The sequence below is a fragment of the Acanthopagrus latus genome, chromosome 14 (genome assembly GCF_904848185.1).
Source record: "Acanthopagrus latus isolate v.2019 chromosome 14, fAcaLat1.1, whole genome shotgun sequence".
In the NCBI taxonomy this organism is placed as follows: Eukaryota; Metazoa; Chordata; class Actinopteri; order Spariformes; family Sparidae; genus Acanthopagrus; species Acanthopagrus latus.
This window is the reverse complement of record NC_051052.1, coordinates 9434434-9449692: the sequence shown is the minus strand read 5'-3', so window position 1 is coordinate 9449692 and position 15259 is coordinate 9434434. Positions and strand designations below refer to the sequence as shown.

The 15259-nt window shown below is 43.0% G+C and overlaps 1 protein-coding gene across 11 annotated transcripts in view; it reads left to right on the top strand.

The window, feature by feature from the left end:
• cald1a (caldesmon 1a) overlaps positions 1-15259 on the top strand; it is a 61027-nt gene that overhangs the window by 37629 nt on the left and 8139 nt on the right. For 6 of the 11 annotated variants that reach the window (XR_005078950.1, XM_037121899.1, XM_037121897.1 and 3 more), the window contains exons 3-11: positions 1260-1397; positions 4657-5083; positions 5179-5211; positions 5305-5520; positions 7138-7253; positions 8394-8661; positions 10044-10181; positions 14300-14343; positions 14582-14657. Coding sequence is in view for 10 of the 11 variants with exons in the window: in XM_037121899.1 (XP_036977794.1) it covers positions 1260-1397; positions 4657-5083; positions 5179-5211; positions 5305-5520; positions 7138-7253; positions 8394-8661; positions 10044-10181; positions 14300-14343; positions 14582-14657 (1456 nt within the window). In the remaining variant the exon portion in view is untranslated. Of the gene's footprint in view, positions 1-43; positions 185-1259; positions 1398-4656; positions 5084-5178; positions 5212-5304; positions 5521-7137; positions 7254-8393; positions 8662-10043; positions 10182-14299; positions 14344-14581; positions 14658-15259 lie in introns of those variants that run through there. The other 5 variants (XM_037121902.1, XM_037121904.1, XM_037121905.1 and 2 more) reach the window with 4 other exon arrangements.

The window sequence follows — 15259 nt, the reverse complement described above, 5'->3', positions numbered from 1 at the left end:
GCAGTTATTGCTTGACCAGTTATGCATAGTAGTAAGAAAATATACCAAAGGGGAACTGTGTTAAATAAACTTCTTCTAGCTGTATGCATGAAGTCGCATGTCATGGTAAGAAAAGCTAAACTTGGGTCATGAATTTTAACAGAAGAGGAAGCAGTGGAAACATCAGGTTGTCATAAAGCTCCCGGTAATGAATTCAAGCATAAATTGTCATTTTGTTGTTACCTCAGTTCGCTTTCTTACAGAGAATAAGTTGAAAATATCAGTACTCCTGTCCATTAGCCTACATGTACGGCTACAGTTTGCTACCGGCTAGCTACATTTAGCCTAAAGTCTGTCAGCATGTAAATTGAAAGTGTGCCTCTGTCAATTGGTAAACTCACAAGATACAACTTGGTAATTAATGATTGTTTTTTTATTTTATTATTTTTTTTTAAAGGACAGGGCAGAATTCTTTTAAATCTTCGGGCAGAGGCATTGCTAGCTGTCCCCTGTTCCTTCCACTCTTACTGCTAAACTAAGCTAGCCCTTTGTAGCATCAAAGTTAGCATAGCTTCAGATATGAGAGTTGTACTGAAATTGCCAAACTATTCCTTTTAAGCAAGGAAAGGTGATATTTAACATTGAAATTGGCATCAGCAAAGTAGTAGTAGTATACTGAAAATAAAACTCAGTCAACTTTTGTCAGAACAAGTAGTTTTGACAATTTAACTCCAGTTGGTCAACTCCAGAAAAAAACAATTTCTACATTTAATGCGGTGTAGCATTCCTTGCAGAGACATAAACTTGCTCGTGGCTGGTGTTCGTTTGGCCCACACCTCTGCAACTTTTGCTCTGTTCCAACTGCTGGCCAAAAAAACCAGCGCGAGCACAGTTTCTCCGGCTCTCTCTCATCCTCAGCCAAGCCGCTTCTCCAGGCTGAGTTTTTATCAGCTTGTGAAAAGTGCAGCCACGATAAGAAGTATTGCTTGTTGCACAGATGACAGGTCAGCTTGATAGGAGAGAAAAAAGAAAGGGGAAAAAAAAAAAAAAAAAACACTCCCTACAAAATCCTCTAGAATCGGTCACTGCGATGATTACAGTGCAATTTTAAAGAATCATTCCCCTTTGAAGTATCTGACCGTGAAGCTAAATTGAGGAGGGGGAGAAGGAGATGAAGGGTTGCAAGTTGGAATTAAAAAAAAAAAAGAAAGAAAAGAAAAATACAAAGAAAATGTCCCTTTGTTTCCTGACCCTTTCTTTTCTTCCTTTGTCTCCCTCAGGTTGGCGAGGAATGATGATGATGAGGAGGAGGCGGCCCGCGAGAGGAGGCGCAGGGCACGCCAGGAGAGGCTGATGAGCAGGGAGAGCGAGGAGCCCAGCGGACAGCCAGACAGTCTGGTCCTGACCAACAGCCACAGGTGACACATGCAGGATTACGCAACACGGCGTCTGTCTGTGACAAATACGTCGCCGGCAGCCGACTGCTCGGCTCACAATTTTTTGTCCAGCCGAGGAGGAAAAAAGAGAGCAGCAAGGAAGAAGGATAAAAAGCTGTCACTGTCATATCATCCTGTCTGGATGAAGGAAGAGTACTTCATCAATAAATAATCAACACGAGTCCCTTTTCTATGGGAAGAAATGTCAGGACGACTCAGAAGAATGCCTCCAGAAATTCTTTCACAGCCTCTGTTGTACACAGAATACAGTGTTTTTGGGAAATGGGAACATTCGATTGTTTTATTCCTTCATAAAACAACTGACCGTTAGCTGTGTAGCTGTATCTGCAGCTTATGTTAGCTTTTCCTTTGTGTACAGCATATATTCAGTTCGCAGTAATGTTCTTTTCAAAGTGTAGGTCCAGGCAGAAGAGGAGAAAAGCCTCTGTAGATGTCTACCCAGCAACTGGTTTTCTGGTTGTTTTAACAATTTCCAGCAAATGATGATAGCTTTAGCTAGCTAGATAACAATCACTCCATAAGTCTGTGGAATACTCTTTTGTCTTCCTGTAAAGGGGCTTAATAGCTAAACACTTGATTAAGTTAGTTATTTGGCTCTAACATTATCATGTGCTGCTGCTTCGTGTACATTCTTGTTCGAATTTCAAACCACGTTTTCACTTTTAACGTCACATAAAAAAAGGCTTCTAGGATTAAAAAAACTAACCAGTGTGTTTGGCAAAATGGATGATAATATGTAAAGTGGCAGCATCTTTGCGTTAAGATAGCAGAAGAGAAAAGAAGCCTTTAGCCGTCAACTTTTTTTGCTAGCTGTAGCTGTTTCCAGCAAATGTTATCAGTGTAGCTAGCTAAGGCTAGACCAGTAATCACTGTGTATAGCAAATGTAACAAGATTACCAGGCCAGATGCTAACATTAGGCTAATACCCCTGAAGTCTTAAAGCACGAGGACCAGCTTCCACACAGTGGGGAAATACATTAGTAATCTAGTCCCTCAGAAATTTTAGTTAGGATGTGCTCATTGGTATCGGAAGTAACACTTAGGTACCAGAGCTAGTAAGCTAGTTAGCCAGATATGCTAACATTTGGAATTTACATCAGAGCATATAAAGACACTGTTTAATCTGGTCCTCACACTCTTGAGCTTGTGTTTATGGTTTAAGAAAGGGAAAAACCCTCCACAACCTTCCGAACTCTTAAAACAGCAGTATTGTTCTTACTACAGCCCCTGTAGGCTACAGCACTTCAACATGTGGAGAAATCCAAAGCGCTACAGGCTGATGGTGCCTATGGTTGGCTAGCTGACATAATATTGTAATACTTTGAGGTGTTGAATGATGGAATTCAGTGAAGTGGCTTTTTCATGATATTCAGTATTTCTAACCAATGCAAGAATTGACTTTCTGCCCAGTGCCAGCCATCAAAATGACACCCATACCATGATCTCATCCCCATACAACAGAAAGACTACAAAAGAGGCTAAATATCCATTTCTATGCAGTTCGAGGCGATGAGATCAATCGTCTTGGCCACAGTGGATGTGGTGGGCTGCTCTGACATCTAGCAGCACAGACACGGCTTTGTGATCGTGAATGTTTCCCCCCTATGAGCTCAGAGATACATCCTGGGCCAGTCGAACAACAGGGGGATTGTGCGGGAGGATGCTGAGGCAGGACCTAGTTTGACAAGCCATTGTTGATTGTGTGGATGTAAGGATAATGTTTGCCAGACGTTGAGGTCAGAATATTATGAGTCATGATATTTGGAGCGAGGTGGATGGATGTACAGCTGGTGTTTGGTGGGCTGAAGAGATATACAGTAAATAACGTGTTTTCATCCAAGCAGCCGGTTGGTCACTTGGTCCACCATTTTGGGTCATAACTTTGGTCACTCTCTGACTTCACACCTCGCGCCAGCATCAGGTCAAAATTTGGGGCTGTCCGATAAATTGGTTTACGAACAAATACCTTTGAATTAATGACAGTCCAATCAGTCTCAGCTGTACTTTGTGATCAATGCTTATTAGCAGATGTTAGCATGCTAACATTTTCACAATGGTGAACATGGTAGAAAATTGTACCTGCTAACAACAGCATGATAACACTGTCTTTGTAAGCATGTTAGCATGCAGAAGTTAGCATTTAGTACAACTTCTGAGGTGCCAGGATGGATGTACAATCCTGCTTACATTGTAGTTGGTAGTTATAGGTAATAACTGAGCAAGTGCATATAAAATAACTATTCGTTGTGTTTGAGCATAAAGATGGCTGGCAGGTAGAAAGACAAAATTGAGCCTCAATGACAAGAAGCTGTAGTCCAAATAATGGAAATGCAAAAAACGGCAGAAAACACCAGGAGCAAAACAGATGAACTGATAAAAAGACAAACTGAAATACACAAGGCTTAAAAAAATGAAGTAAACGCAGGTGCACAGAGAAAAAATTGTGGGAAAAATAATTCTACAAAATGAAAATAATGAAACATCGAAACTCAAAACCAAAACCAAGACACCGATGAGTCAAGGATAAAGAAATAATTAAAAAAAAAAAAAACAATGACTCAAGACCTGGAATCCAAGATACATTTCTTGACTTTCTGTTTATTTTCAGGCCTGACTGGCAGTTTATTTTAAAATGAATATCTGTGGGGAAGACAGTACAGCCAATAGTCAGTCCACATGCTGGCTCGGGAGCTGACAATGATGTGGCAGCCACTCTCTGTAAACTTTGATTTCCTCCCACAGAATTTAATTTAGTCTTCTTCTTTTTTTTGCAACAGCAAGTTTGCTTGAGCGTTCTGCTCTTGTAGTGAATTTCTCTTTAAGTTACAGACAGCCAGTCGATCAGGTCCCAAAGATTTCAAGAAACTTTACTGGGCGTATGCTGTTGATCAGTGTCCCGTGTCAGGGATGTACTCCAGAGACTGTCAGTCCGTGTCAAAGCGCAAGCTAATGCTCAGTCAGCATCACGCTGCTGCACATTAATTACATGTACTCATATCCAAGCCTGACAACTGCTTAGAGTGAACATGAGCAAGACTCTCGCCACTAAACAACCATGAATCTGTTGAGGGTTATGGCCTTGACCAAGGGCATCTCAGATAATACTGCGCATTCAGTTTTCTACCCACATTTTCTTAACAGCTGACGTCTGTTGCTCTGACCTCGATCATTAACAAAAGGCCACACAGTGAAATGTTTGTCTCCTCTTCTCTCCTCCCAGCGTGACAGAGACTGTGAGCAGGTCTTACGAAGGGGGCGGTGGAGACGACGATGACCAAGCCCTGCAGGAGCGCATGGCCAAACGCGAGGAGAGACGGCAGAGGCGCTTGAAGGAGGCGCTGGAGAGACAGAGGCAGCTGGACCCCACCGCGGCCGAGGACAACGACAGCGCCGCCGCCACGGAGAAGAACAACGCAGAAGAGGAGAGGCCGTCCTCCTGGCGTCGGGGTCGTTACCGCGAGGATGAGGAGGAGAAGACAGAGGTGTACAGCTCGAGGAGAGAGGAGAAGGAGCCGGAGGAGCCGAGGGAGGAAGAAGAGGCTGCTCCCGAAGGCGGAGAGGAGGCAGAGGAGGGTGTAGAGGAAGAGGAGGAGCAGAAAGTGGAGGTGGTGGAGGACAAACCAAGAAGGTCTTACTTGAGAGAACAGGTGAGTGTTCGGCTCGTCCTCACTCGTTTTCCTTTAGACGTTTATTGTACTCGTGTAGCTGACGCTCCCTGCACATGTGATGCTTGTTTCTGTAGGAATCCACCGAAGAACCTAAAATTCAAAACGAGGTATGGTCATTGATTTATAGACTTAGACACGCACATCCTTGAGTCGCTCGCTGATCTTTCTTTCAAAGAGCTGCTGTAAACCTTCTGTCATAGGAGCCCCCTGAAGAACAGACACGTTCAGTAGTCAGTGAGAATTCAGAGCAAGTCAACAAGTCATCAGACACAGAGGCTGGGGAGGATGTAGTAGCGTCAGAGGAGGCTGAAGAGGTACCCGAGGATGATCATGTAGATTCCGAGTCTATGACACTCAGAAATGACACTGAAGAGGACAATGAGGTAGCTGAGATACTGCACTCAGAGGATAATGAGGTATCATACATGTGGTAAGAGTTTCAGTAGAGGTGTGATTCACAGCACAGAAAATCTCTCTGGGTAACTTCAGTGTCTTTTAAACAGAAATCTTTTGAACACAAACCACGAAAAATTAGCTTTGAAAAAAAAAAGGCCGATCTTGTTGTGATTTACGTCGGAGCCCGATGCTGAAATTACCCAGACATCTTGTGTCATCACAGTGTGGTTTGCGCCGTTTGCAAACTGGTGGTCACCCAGCCTGCGTTTGTATGAGGTCAGATTTATGATAAGGTTAACACAATGTCTCACAAGAGTGCTCACAGTGTGCATGTCTTTTTCCACCTCAGAAACACCAATGACACTGACTCCACTCCAAGAACTCACTCCGGCAGAGGAACATCATGTATTTCGAAATAATAGGTGTCTCGACATCATGAGGGAGATTACTGAGCCATCATGTCGTGTGTACACTTCCAGTCAAATGTTAACTTCTACTACGAAATGACCAAAAGTCAATGACCTGATGAACTACAAATCCCAAATGTATGGGACAACGGGCAATACGTCAGAATTTTGTTTGAAGAAATCCTAAAACTAAAATTATCAATAGAATGTGAAGAAGCCCTGGAACTTTTTGTTTCAAAGCTCCTATGCTAGCGGTGTAAACACTAACACTCCCCTGGTCCTCCAGCTTCTAGTCTGCTTGGCTAACTGAGCTAACTAGCTAATTGGCCACAGTTAGCAGCAGTAAACATTTACTCTGGCAATATGCTGCCTTTGAGTATAAATTTGACAGGTGGCCAATTCTTACTTAATCTGCCTTTAATGCATATTTCATCTGCAGCAGCTCAGTCTGCTCATTTTGAGTCCAGACAGGCCAGTGATTTGAATGGATTCCATAAACTGTGCCTGCCAAACTCTTCTCCGCACAGTTCAAGTGAGCGTTCTCTGAACAGAAATACCCTTCTGAACTAAGCATTTTAATTTTGTAGTCAGTCCAGGTCTGTTTGACCTCTTTTGACCAGAGCTCCTCTCAGTTTCTAGATGTCTTCAAAGACATCCACGCGCTTGTTAAATCTACAAATTTTGCAAAGACCTTATCAAAGTGAGTGTATATTAAAAGGCCAGCTTGCATGTTGTAAATAGAGTCTTCATTAAATCTTAAGTCTTAAATACTTATTAAAGACAGCTGTGCTGAAAGGGCAACCAGCTTAGCTTCTATTTAATAAAGGTACAAAATGTACAGACTTTGTTAGATAGCAGTAATAGAAAGATGTTCTTCGCTACAGGTTGATAATATATGATGCTTTGACTGGCAGTGTACATATTGAGCTCAGACATATAATGATAATAATTTTCAAAAGTTGAATAATGTTTTTGATGGCGGTGAACAGGCAGAGACAGAAAGTAAACAGCTGGAGACAGTCCAGTGGTGATCACACGTTAGTTGATCCTGTCTCAGTGGTAATTCTGGAGTGGACGCTGTGTGATGTGATCTTATGTGTTATTTTGTTTGGGTTGTGCTCTCGTTCCGTTTCTCTTTTGACATCCTGTGATGTCACGCGCCAGACTCGGCCTACTCAGCGCTCCCGCCGCTTGCGTTCTTCGCTCACCTGTGGTTCCGTTCTGTTGCAGGTGAACGAGAGAGGCAGGGCCAGGGAGGAGAGGGAGGAGCAGGGGAAGCAGAACGGAGGGCTGTACGAGGAGGAGCCGGCTCCCAAACAGCACAGGAAACCTGAGAGGACCCTCAGGTACACAGACACAACAACACACTTGGACTGAACTCCTGGTTTCCACTGAGGCCTAATTGGGGATAGCCAGGCCTGATGAATTATTCAAGAAGCTGTGTTTTTAACAAAACTCATCGAAATACATGCCCTCATTTTCTGGCAGTCACGAATGCGTCCCTGAAGCTCTCAATTAACGGGATTAGTCAGAGCATTTTTGAAATATGAAATGGTAGGAATCAAAACAGAATCTTCCACCTCATTTTACCCATTTTCTCCTGTTAGTAGGGACACACCAGCATGAACGTTTTAAGCCAATATACAATGTTATCCCTTTTTGGTAATTTACTTCCTGTTTGAAATTCATTGTATAGGATGATGATTGTTTCTGCCACATATAAACACAGTAAAACAGTATAAAACTGTGTTGTCCTTTAAGGTCAGTTTGTTTGTTCAGTTCATTCAGTCAGGAAAACAAATACAGTTTGTTAATTTAGTTAATTTCCTCCCCAAAACTACAAAGTGCACCTTTAAAATAAAAAGTAGTAGATTTGAGAGGATACTAAACATCTGAATTGTACTATGGCAAATATGATTTCACTCTGAAACGCTATAGTGGATAAATCTTCATATTTGTTTTAACACTTCACAGTGTTTGCATGTTGCTTAACAGCGGCAGTTAAACCAGGCAGGAACATTTATTTTACGTCGCTCAGGCTGGTACAAAAGCAAGAAGCGCTCCCTTAGGCGCTGGCGAAATAATTGAGAAGCGTATCTGAATCAGATTTTAGAGCAAACACACTGTTATTGTTCAGCGTTCAGGAGCAGGAGTGTGTCTTTGTACATGGGTCACCTGCAGTTAATCCCCAGCGTGAAACACTGGATGGAACCTGAGATGTGCTGTAATGTTATCCTCGCCGAGGTGATTCTTGGTGTTTGTTTGAGGGCGCATGTGTTTCTGCCTCTCTGTCTGTGTGTGTTTGCTTGTCCATGAAAGAGACAAATCCTCGACGTGTGTGCATTTAAATATTCAGCCCGCATCAAATGTCAGGCGCTCACCTGTGTGTCAACCAGCTTTGCGTCCCACTCACGCAACCTTTGTTTTACACTGTAACCTGCATGTGTGCTCTGACCCGTGTGTGTGTGTGTGTGTCTGTATCCCAGCCGCGGCAGCGTACGTTCCCCTGAGGTGTCTGCGGGTGAAGACCAGGACGACGCGGCCCGCCTCGAGGCAGAGCGCAAGCTGGAGGAGCTGAAGCGCCGCCGCGACGACGCAGAGAGCGAGGAGTTCGAGCGGATGAGGCAGAGGCAGCAGGAGGCCGAGGCCGAGCTGGAGGAGCTGAAGAGGAAGAGGGAGGAGAGGAGGAAGGTGCTGGAGGAGGAGGAGAGGCAGAAGAAAGAGGAGGAGGCGGAGAGAAAAGCCAGAGAGGAGGTAGAGGAAAAAGGATGATTTTGATGTCATTCTCCATTTCTGTTCTTGCCACTTCTCGTCCCTATTGTAGCTCCAGTGTCTTCCGAATTTTTTTTTTTTTAAAGTTGAGCTGAAATTGTAATTCTCTGCACCTCTTTGTAAGGAAACATAACCAGGTTTCGTATAAGAATATTTGACCTAAGCCTCCTTTTTTTTTCACACTAGCATTTACATGTAGCCGTAACCTGTGTGAGCTCAACCCATCACAGCCATGCTAGTGCCACAGTGACATTATCTCCCTTTCCTTCACCGCAATCATGAATCAACTTATCGGGGTCGCCATGCGTAACTCATGCGTGTCATTCCTGCCCGCCGCCTCTCACAGCGACCTCATCCTTTGCATATCTCAAACGTGATAACCTCCTCCTTCCTCCACGCTCGCACATCTGTATTCGAGCGCGCGACCCCCTTTCATTCTTCCATCTCGCTCCGAGGCCCGGCCCTCTCACTATAACCCCGACCGGCCTTCTTTGTTGATCTTGGCTCCGAACGTGGCGGGCCGTCTTCCCCGCTATCTGCCCCTGTTCTCCTCTTGTGTGATGTTAATGAGGCCTTTTGGTTTGTAATTAAAAGATGGCCCAGAGATACAGAGAGACTAATTAACCAAGACAAGGCTGCTGGAGAGGGGCTGATATACTGCCAAGCACCAGCCCTCTTCTGAATACAGTACAAATGGTTCATACAACAAAAAAAAAAGAAACTGTTGATAGTCTGCAAGTCTCAAGCTTTCCAGAATGGCTTTTTTTTTCCTGGGGCCTAGCGATCACTGTAAATAAAAATGTACTCCGAGTAATTGAATTAGTCCCTGGCCCGCTTCATTAGACAGAGTAAGAAAATCAATTAGAAAGTGAGACATATCTGTTGTGTGGGTCGGCTGCATTCCTGATTGTTGGTTGGCTGTCATGTCGGTGATACAATTTTCTAGTCGGCATAATAACCCATTATGATATAAATACGTTTCCAAGCATTTCAACTTAGACCCAGTTCTTGAGAAGATTTTGCATTTGCTGTTCCAACACTCTCGGTCTGTTAGTTCGTTCCCAGGCTAAAATCACTATTACACAGGAAGCATGTTTTAGGTTTCCAGCAGCAACAGTGGTTTGTTTAGAGTAAATACAAGAGAAACTGGGCCGCCAGCGTGAGCAGCAATATCCGGCGTAGCTGAGCTGGCAGAGAACAGAGCGCCACCTACACACGCTCCGATTGAGTTAACAGAGTGTTCCCTGCTAACTCCAGAGATGCTGCAGGATAAAGAGTAACAGAGATGTCGAGGATCGGGACTCGATTTCTCTCTCATGTCATGCCTGAACCGCCTCAGCGCCAAGCGTGTCTGTCTTTCTCAGGAGGAGAAGAGGAAGATGAAGGAGGAGATTGAACGGAGGAGAGCAGAGGCAGCTGAGAAGAGACAGAAGGTGGAAGACACCGTGGACGGGGAGGAGAGGCCCTTCAAGTGTGTCAGCCCTCGAGGCTCCTCCCTAAAGGTCAGTCCGCCATTTCTTACCTCTCATCTGCTAAGCCTCATGTTTTGTAGTTATTGTTTCTCTGTTTATATTTAATCCTTAGTATGATAACACGGTAGAGTTACCACTCAATATTGATAGTATTTTATTTTTCAAAACACTGGGCCCTCCATTTCAGGCCATTGAATTAACTTTGATTGAAACATTCAAGACTTTACTAAAATTACTAAAAGATTGTGTATGAATAACAGTTGTAACACTATGACATCTATCGTGTTGCATTGTTTTGTATGCTAACCAGCTAGCCCCAGCCCATCCAGGTTCAAAACTACTCTGAGCTCCCAGCTGGGACTGCTAGCTGCATGGCTAACTGGGCTAACTAGCTGACAGGAGATACAGTTTGCTACAGTTAGCAGTTACTAACTAACTATGCTGCCCTCTATATATTGTATGAATTCAACAAGTGGCTAGTTCTTACATATTGCACATTTAAAGGCTGATATGATGGGTAACGTTGGCAGATTTTATTTGAAGGAGCTAGGGTTAGGGTTAGCTAACCCTGTTAGCTCCCTGACCTAAATGAAAACACTGTCCACAGCTCACTTTTAAATGTTTGCAGCTTACTTGTTCTAAAACAGTCTTAAGTACTAAAGCTGAGGCTAAAGCTACACATCCAGGCAAATCATTAGCATTTTCCTCATTTGACAATTCATGCAGAATTTCTTGCGTTGAATTTTAGGGATAGTTAGTCCAAGTATTATAATATTGATCAGGAAAAGTGTAAAAGCACAGTGTCATTTTGTATGTAGTATTAAAGTTTGGCTGTTAAATGTCCCTAAATCCAATAAAAAAGGATGGAGCTGCTAGGATTGTAGCATTACCCTACCGTCTGGTTATAGTAGCTTCCAGATGTCTACAGGGGGGAATATACAACTTGTCATGAGCTTTTTTCATAATCTGCCTCCCCATAAACTGAAATAGTTGATTAAATGTTTCTTGGCATTGGAAGTACTATTGTTTCCAGTAAGCTAGTTAGCCAGAAATGCTAAAAACCCATTTTAATTCAGCATTGATGTCCTGAACCTTTGTCCCACCACAACCTTCAAACTATTAAATTGCCAAATATTGCTCTTACTACAGTCACACAAAGCTTCAACATGTGGCAAAATTTAAGGCTTGAAAGGCCAGTCATGAGCTTCTCACGGGAGGGGTCTGGCGAATGCTCAATTAATCAACCAAATGTTAAACACAGATAATTCAACAATTGTAACTATAAAACACATTGCCTGTGTTATATTTGCATCCCACCCAGCGCAGTCGCCAGCATGATGGAGTCGAGAGAATAGCTCTCCAAAAGCTGCAAATCCCACTCATCCGGCAGTGCAGCAAAGCTCAAGCTAAACATTCAAAGTATTTGGAGAGATTAAGTGCCAGATGACCCTCATCTGCCCCCCTCACCTCTTTCAGCTCTCTGCATGAGGTGTTATCTGTCTGAGACGAAGGTGTTCATAAATAGAAAGAGCCCCGATGAACCATTTCAGAGATCTGAAAAAGCCAGCCGCTGCTAAATTTGTAATTTTTTATTCTGATGTTCACTTTGGAGTTCTGCTGACTCGTTAACCTGTTTGTCACAAGTAACGCTGCACTTGGAAAAGCAATCCAAATCAAGTCAGCGTGCGCCCCTCCCCATCCCGTCCGAAGATAAATGGATGTCACGGCGAAGGAACGTTTAATCAACTCAAATGTGAATAAATGTTTTCAGTGTTGCCAAAAGCCAACTCCCACACACTGAAATTCGAGGGGGATTTTCAGCCAGTGGAGAAAATCTAATTAGTGACAGTTAGCAGTAATATCCATCTGGCCCGTCCCGGTGAGACTCCAGACTCCAGGCTCGGCTTTAATGGTGTGTGAGCTCTGATCGTACTGGAATCAAGTACTTATGAGTATTTTTTTCTTTTTGGTTCAGTTTTGTAAATAATGTGTTCAACTGTTGCTCTCTACCCCGCTGCACTCAAGACAGGGCTTTACTTTGTGGTCATGTTCACTGTAGGTACATCAGTGTTTGTGTGTCTGTGTGCATCTGGATTTTTATTTCATACATCACACACTGTGTGGTGTATGAACTGTTGATTTGCTGTGTTACACATTTTGTTATGTCACAATGTGTAAACATGTCAAAATACAGTTGCATGTCATGTTTTATTGTCCAACGTTGGAATGTTTTGGGGTTTCTTTATGCCATACTCTGTATCGAATAAAGGGACTTTTTCATACCTGAGAGAATAGACAGTCAAACACATGATAAAACTCAGATTTAAAGCAGTTATATTATTTGTTAGGTGACTAGAACCAGCTGTAAACACACCACAAAGTTGATATCTAATGTGTTAACATACATGAGCAAATACAACATGCACTCTCTGGTGCTGGGTAGGTAGCTAACGTCAGTTTATCAGATCTTTCTTATTGAAAACAGCTCCCTGTGGCAGCTGGAAAGTTAGGAGTTAATGAAGTTGATATGGCTAATTTCATGTATCAGCAAACACTGAGAAATATGGAGCAACATTAGCATTAATTACGAGTCGTCTTTCTGGTCACTTGGTGAATGTAAATCCAATATTCACCTGCCTTTTACCTCTGTTTTGGGTTCCACCACCTCCCACATTCAACAGCTAGCTGTTTGCTAACTTTGTTCCTCTGCTCTCTGGTGCTGAGACAGCAGCATACAGTTGGTTTATCTGAGCGTTCTATTCAAAAACAGCTTCCTGCTGGAGCTGGAGGCAAGAGTTAATGAAAGCTCAGGTTTTACCCGGGACCATTTGCTTCTGAAGAAAAAAATAACTGTTGATGAACCTTTATGGTTCTAGTCAGCAGTTTTATTCCTAAGAGTGTAAAAGTAATACTATGGGGTTGCATTATATTTGATCCATTGTCCAAGTAAAATATAATCTGAGTAACACAGAATATGGAAGGCCGTTTTTATTTCTCGCTTAAATGTGACATTTTTCCAGGTCCAATTCTGCACTGACTTCCAGCCACTGCAGTTCTTTGAGAACTGTCAGCTTTCTATTTCAAAATTGCATGCATGCCACTGAGAATATACACGGTTTTCTTGACATATCGTAGCTCCTAGACTAAAACAGGGTGAAGTATGCATCGTTATCAGCAATCACCTCCCAGTGGAACACACAGTCCCAGAAGCTCACCCACATGTTATCAGCAGTAACCAGCATAACCCCGCTCCGTATTGTAGATAAAGTCCAGTCTTCCGTGGAGTAGAGGGACGGAGGGACGGAGGGACGTAGTGGGGATGCAGGGAAGCGATTAGGGTTAACAGGATTATTGTAACTGCGTTCGGATGGCTACAGCTCTTTAAAACGCATCTGAGAATGGGGAATTTCCTGTCGGGGAGTATTTTGGGAACTCCCACATTCGGTAGCAGCCGAGCGCAAGGTCCCTTTTTCACAGGGAGAGAGCTTTTTTCTGCACTTTCCTCTTTTGTACATTTAAAGTTTTTTTTTGTGAGTGTCCCCTCTCTTGTTTTTTTCTCATATATCATAAACAATCCTCTGAGATTCCCACAGTCCAACAGCAGAGATAGGGGAAAAAAACATGCTGTGTTTTCTGTGTGTGTGTGTGTGTGTGTGTGTGTGTGTGTGTGTGTGTGTGTGTGTGTGTGTGTGTGTGTGTGTGTGTGTTTGTGTGTGTGCATGACTTTCAGAGGATTTTGCACATGGAGGGAACAATCTGTTTCATTGTGTGTTGCTGCTCAGGAGACTCCGTCGTATTGAGCATATGAAGAAATTAGTCAAAATGATATATTCACCATGTTTAAGATACCGTTGCAGTTCAGTGATTAGTTGAGTACATAATGCTTTTCAAGCTATGAATCACACAGAGTCATTTGTGCGTCAGCACGTTGATTTATGATCTCAAATCAGGAGTGGGATTAAAGAATGAAACTGCTCAAACAAACAATAAAGGCAGGAGAGAAGCATTGAGATCAAGAGGAGGGTTGGGTCTAACATCTGTTTTAACTCTACTGAAGAGTGAGGGAAAATGTTTGCAGTCATGTATGCATGTGCGGAACATCGCTGTAATATTTATTAACTTAGAGCTCTAATACTCTTTCCCAACAGATCGGAGAGAGGGCAGAGTTCCTGAACAAGTCTGCACAGAAAAGGTAAAGACATCCAAACATATGGTTTTGCTCCCAGCGACAAAGCATGTTAAACCTCACACTCCTGTGTTGCTGAGTAGAACAAATGTACCCTGGAGTTGAAGTTTTGCTCCTCACTCGGGGGGGGGTTGCATGTTTGTTTCTCTCAAGGCACTAAAGATGAAATGCTTGACCACACTGTGAATAATATTCAAAGTGGTCCCCTGCTGTGTGTGTATAACTATTTGCTCTCGCCCAGCAGCTCAGTGAAGGCGGCTCACTCTCCTGTGGTGTCCAAGATAGACAACAGGCTGGAGCAGTACACCTCGGCTGCTCAGGTTAGCATGCCTTCAACACTGCAAAAAATGTTGCACTCGGTCGCTTAGTTATCAGTTGTCATATAAGTTTGTATACTTAATAATACATTTTCAGTCATCTCACCTAGTGTAAGTTGATCCTTGTCGTCATCTGTTACACATTATCCAAACAGGTGGCTCACTTTACTTGAAAAGCCATCTCAGTCTTTGTGCAGCTTCCAAAAACAACATTCTTCTTTTATCGTCTCACTAAAAGCAGTGTGTGCTTCTCAGTCAGGAGGACAGTATAAAACTGAGGCCTTAGGTCATCTTCACTGAGGCGTCAACACCATGAGTCACACTGAAAATATGATTTATGACGGGTTGGAAACAAAAATGAGACAAATCTATAAAACCCTGAATTTTATTGACTATAAAATTGGCAAAAATGGATTTGTTGATCTGATTTCAGTTTTATTACTTAGTGGTCACACATAAGCAGTGACAACTAGCGCTGCATGCTGCTCCCTCCTGCTGGTTTTTTTTTTTTTTTAAAAGGTGCTACATGCAAGAATTTCGGCATAAAACATTTAAGAAACAACTTAAATTATGAACATAATGCATAGAAATGTGTAAAATGTGTC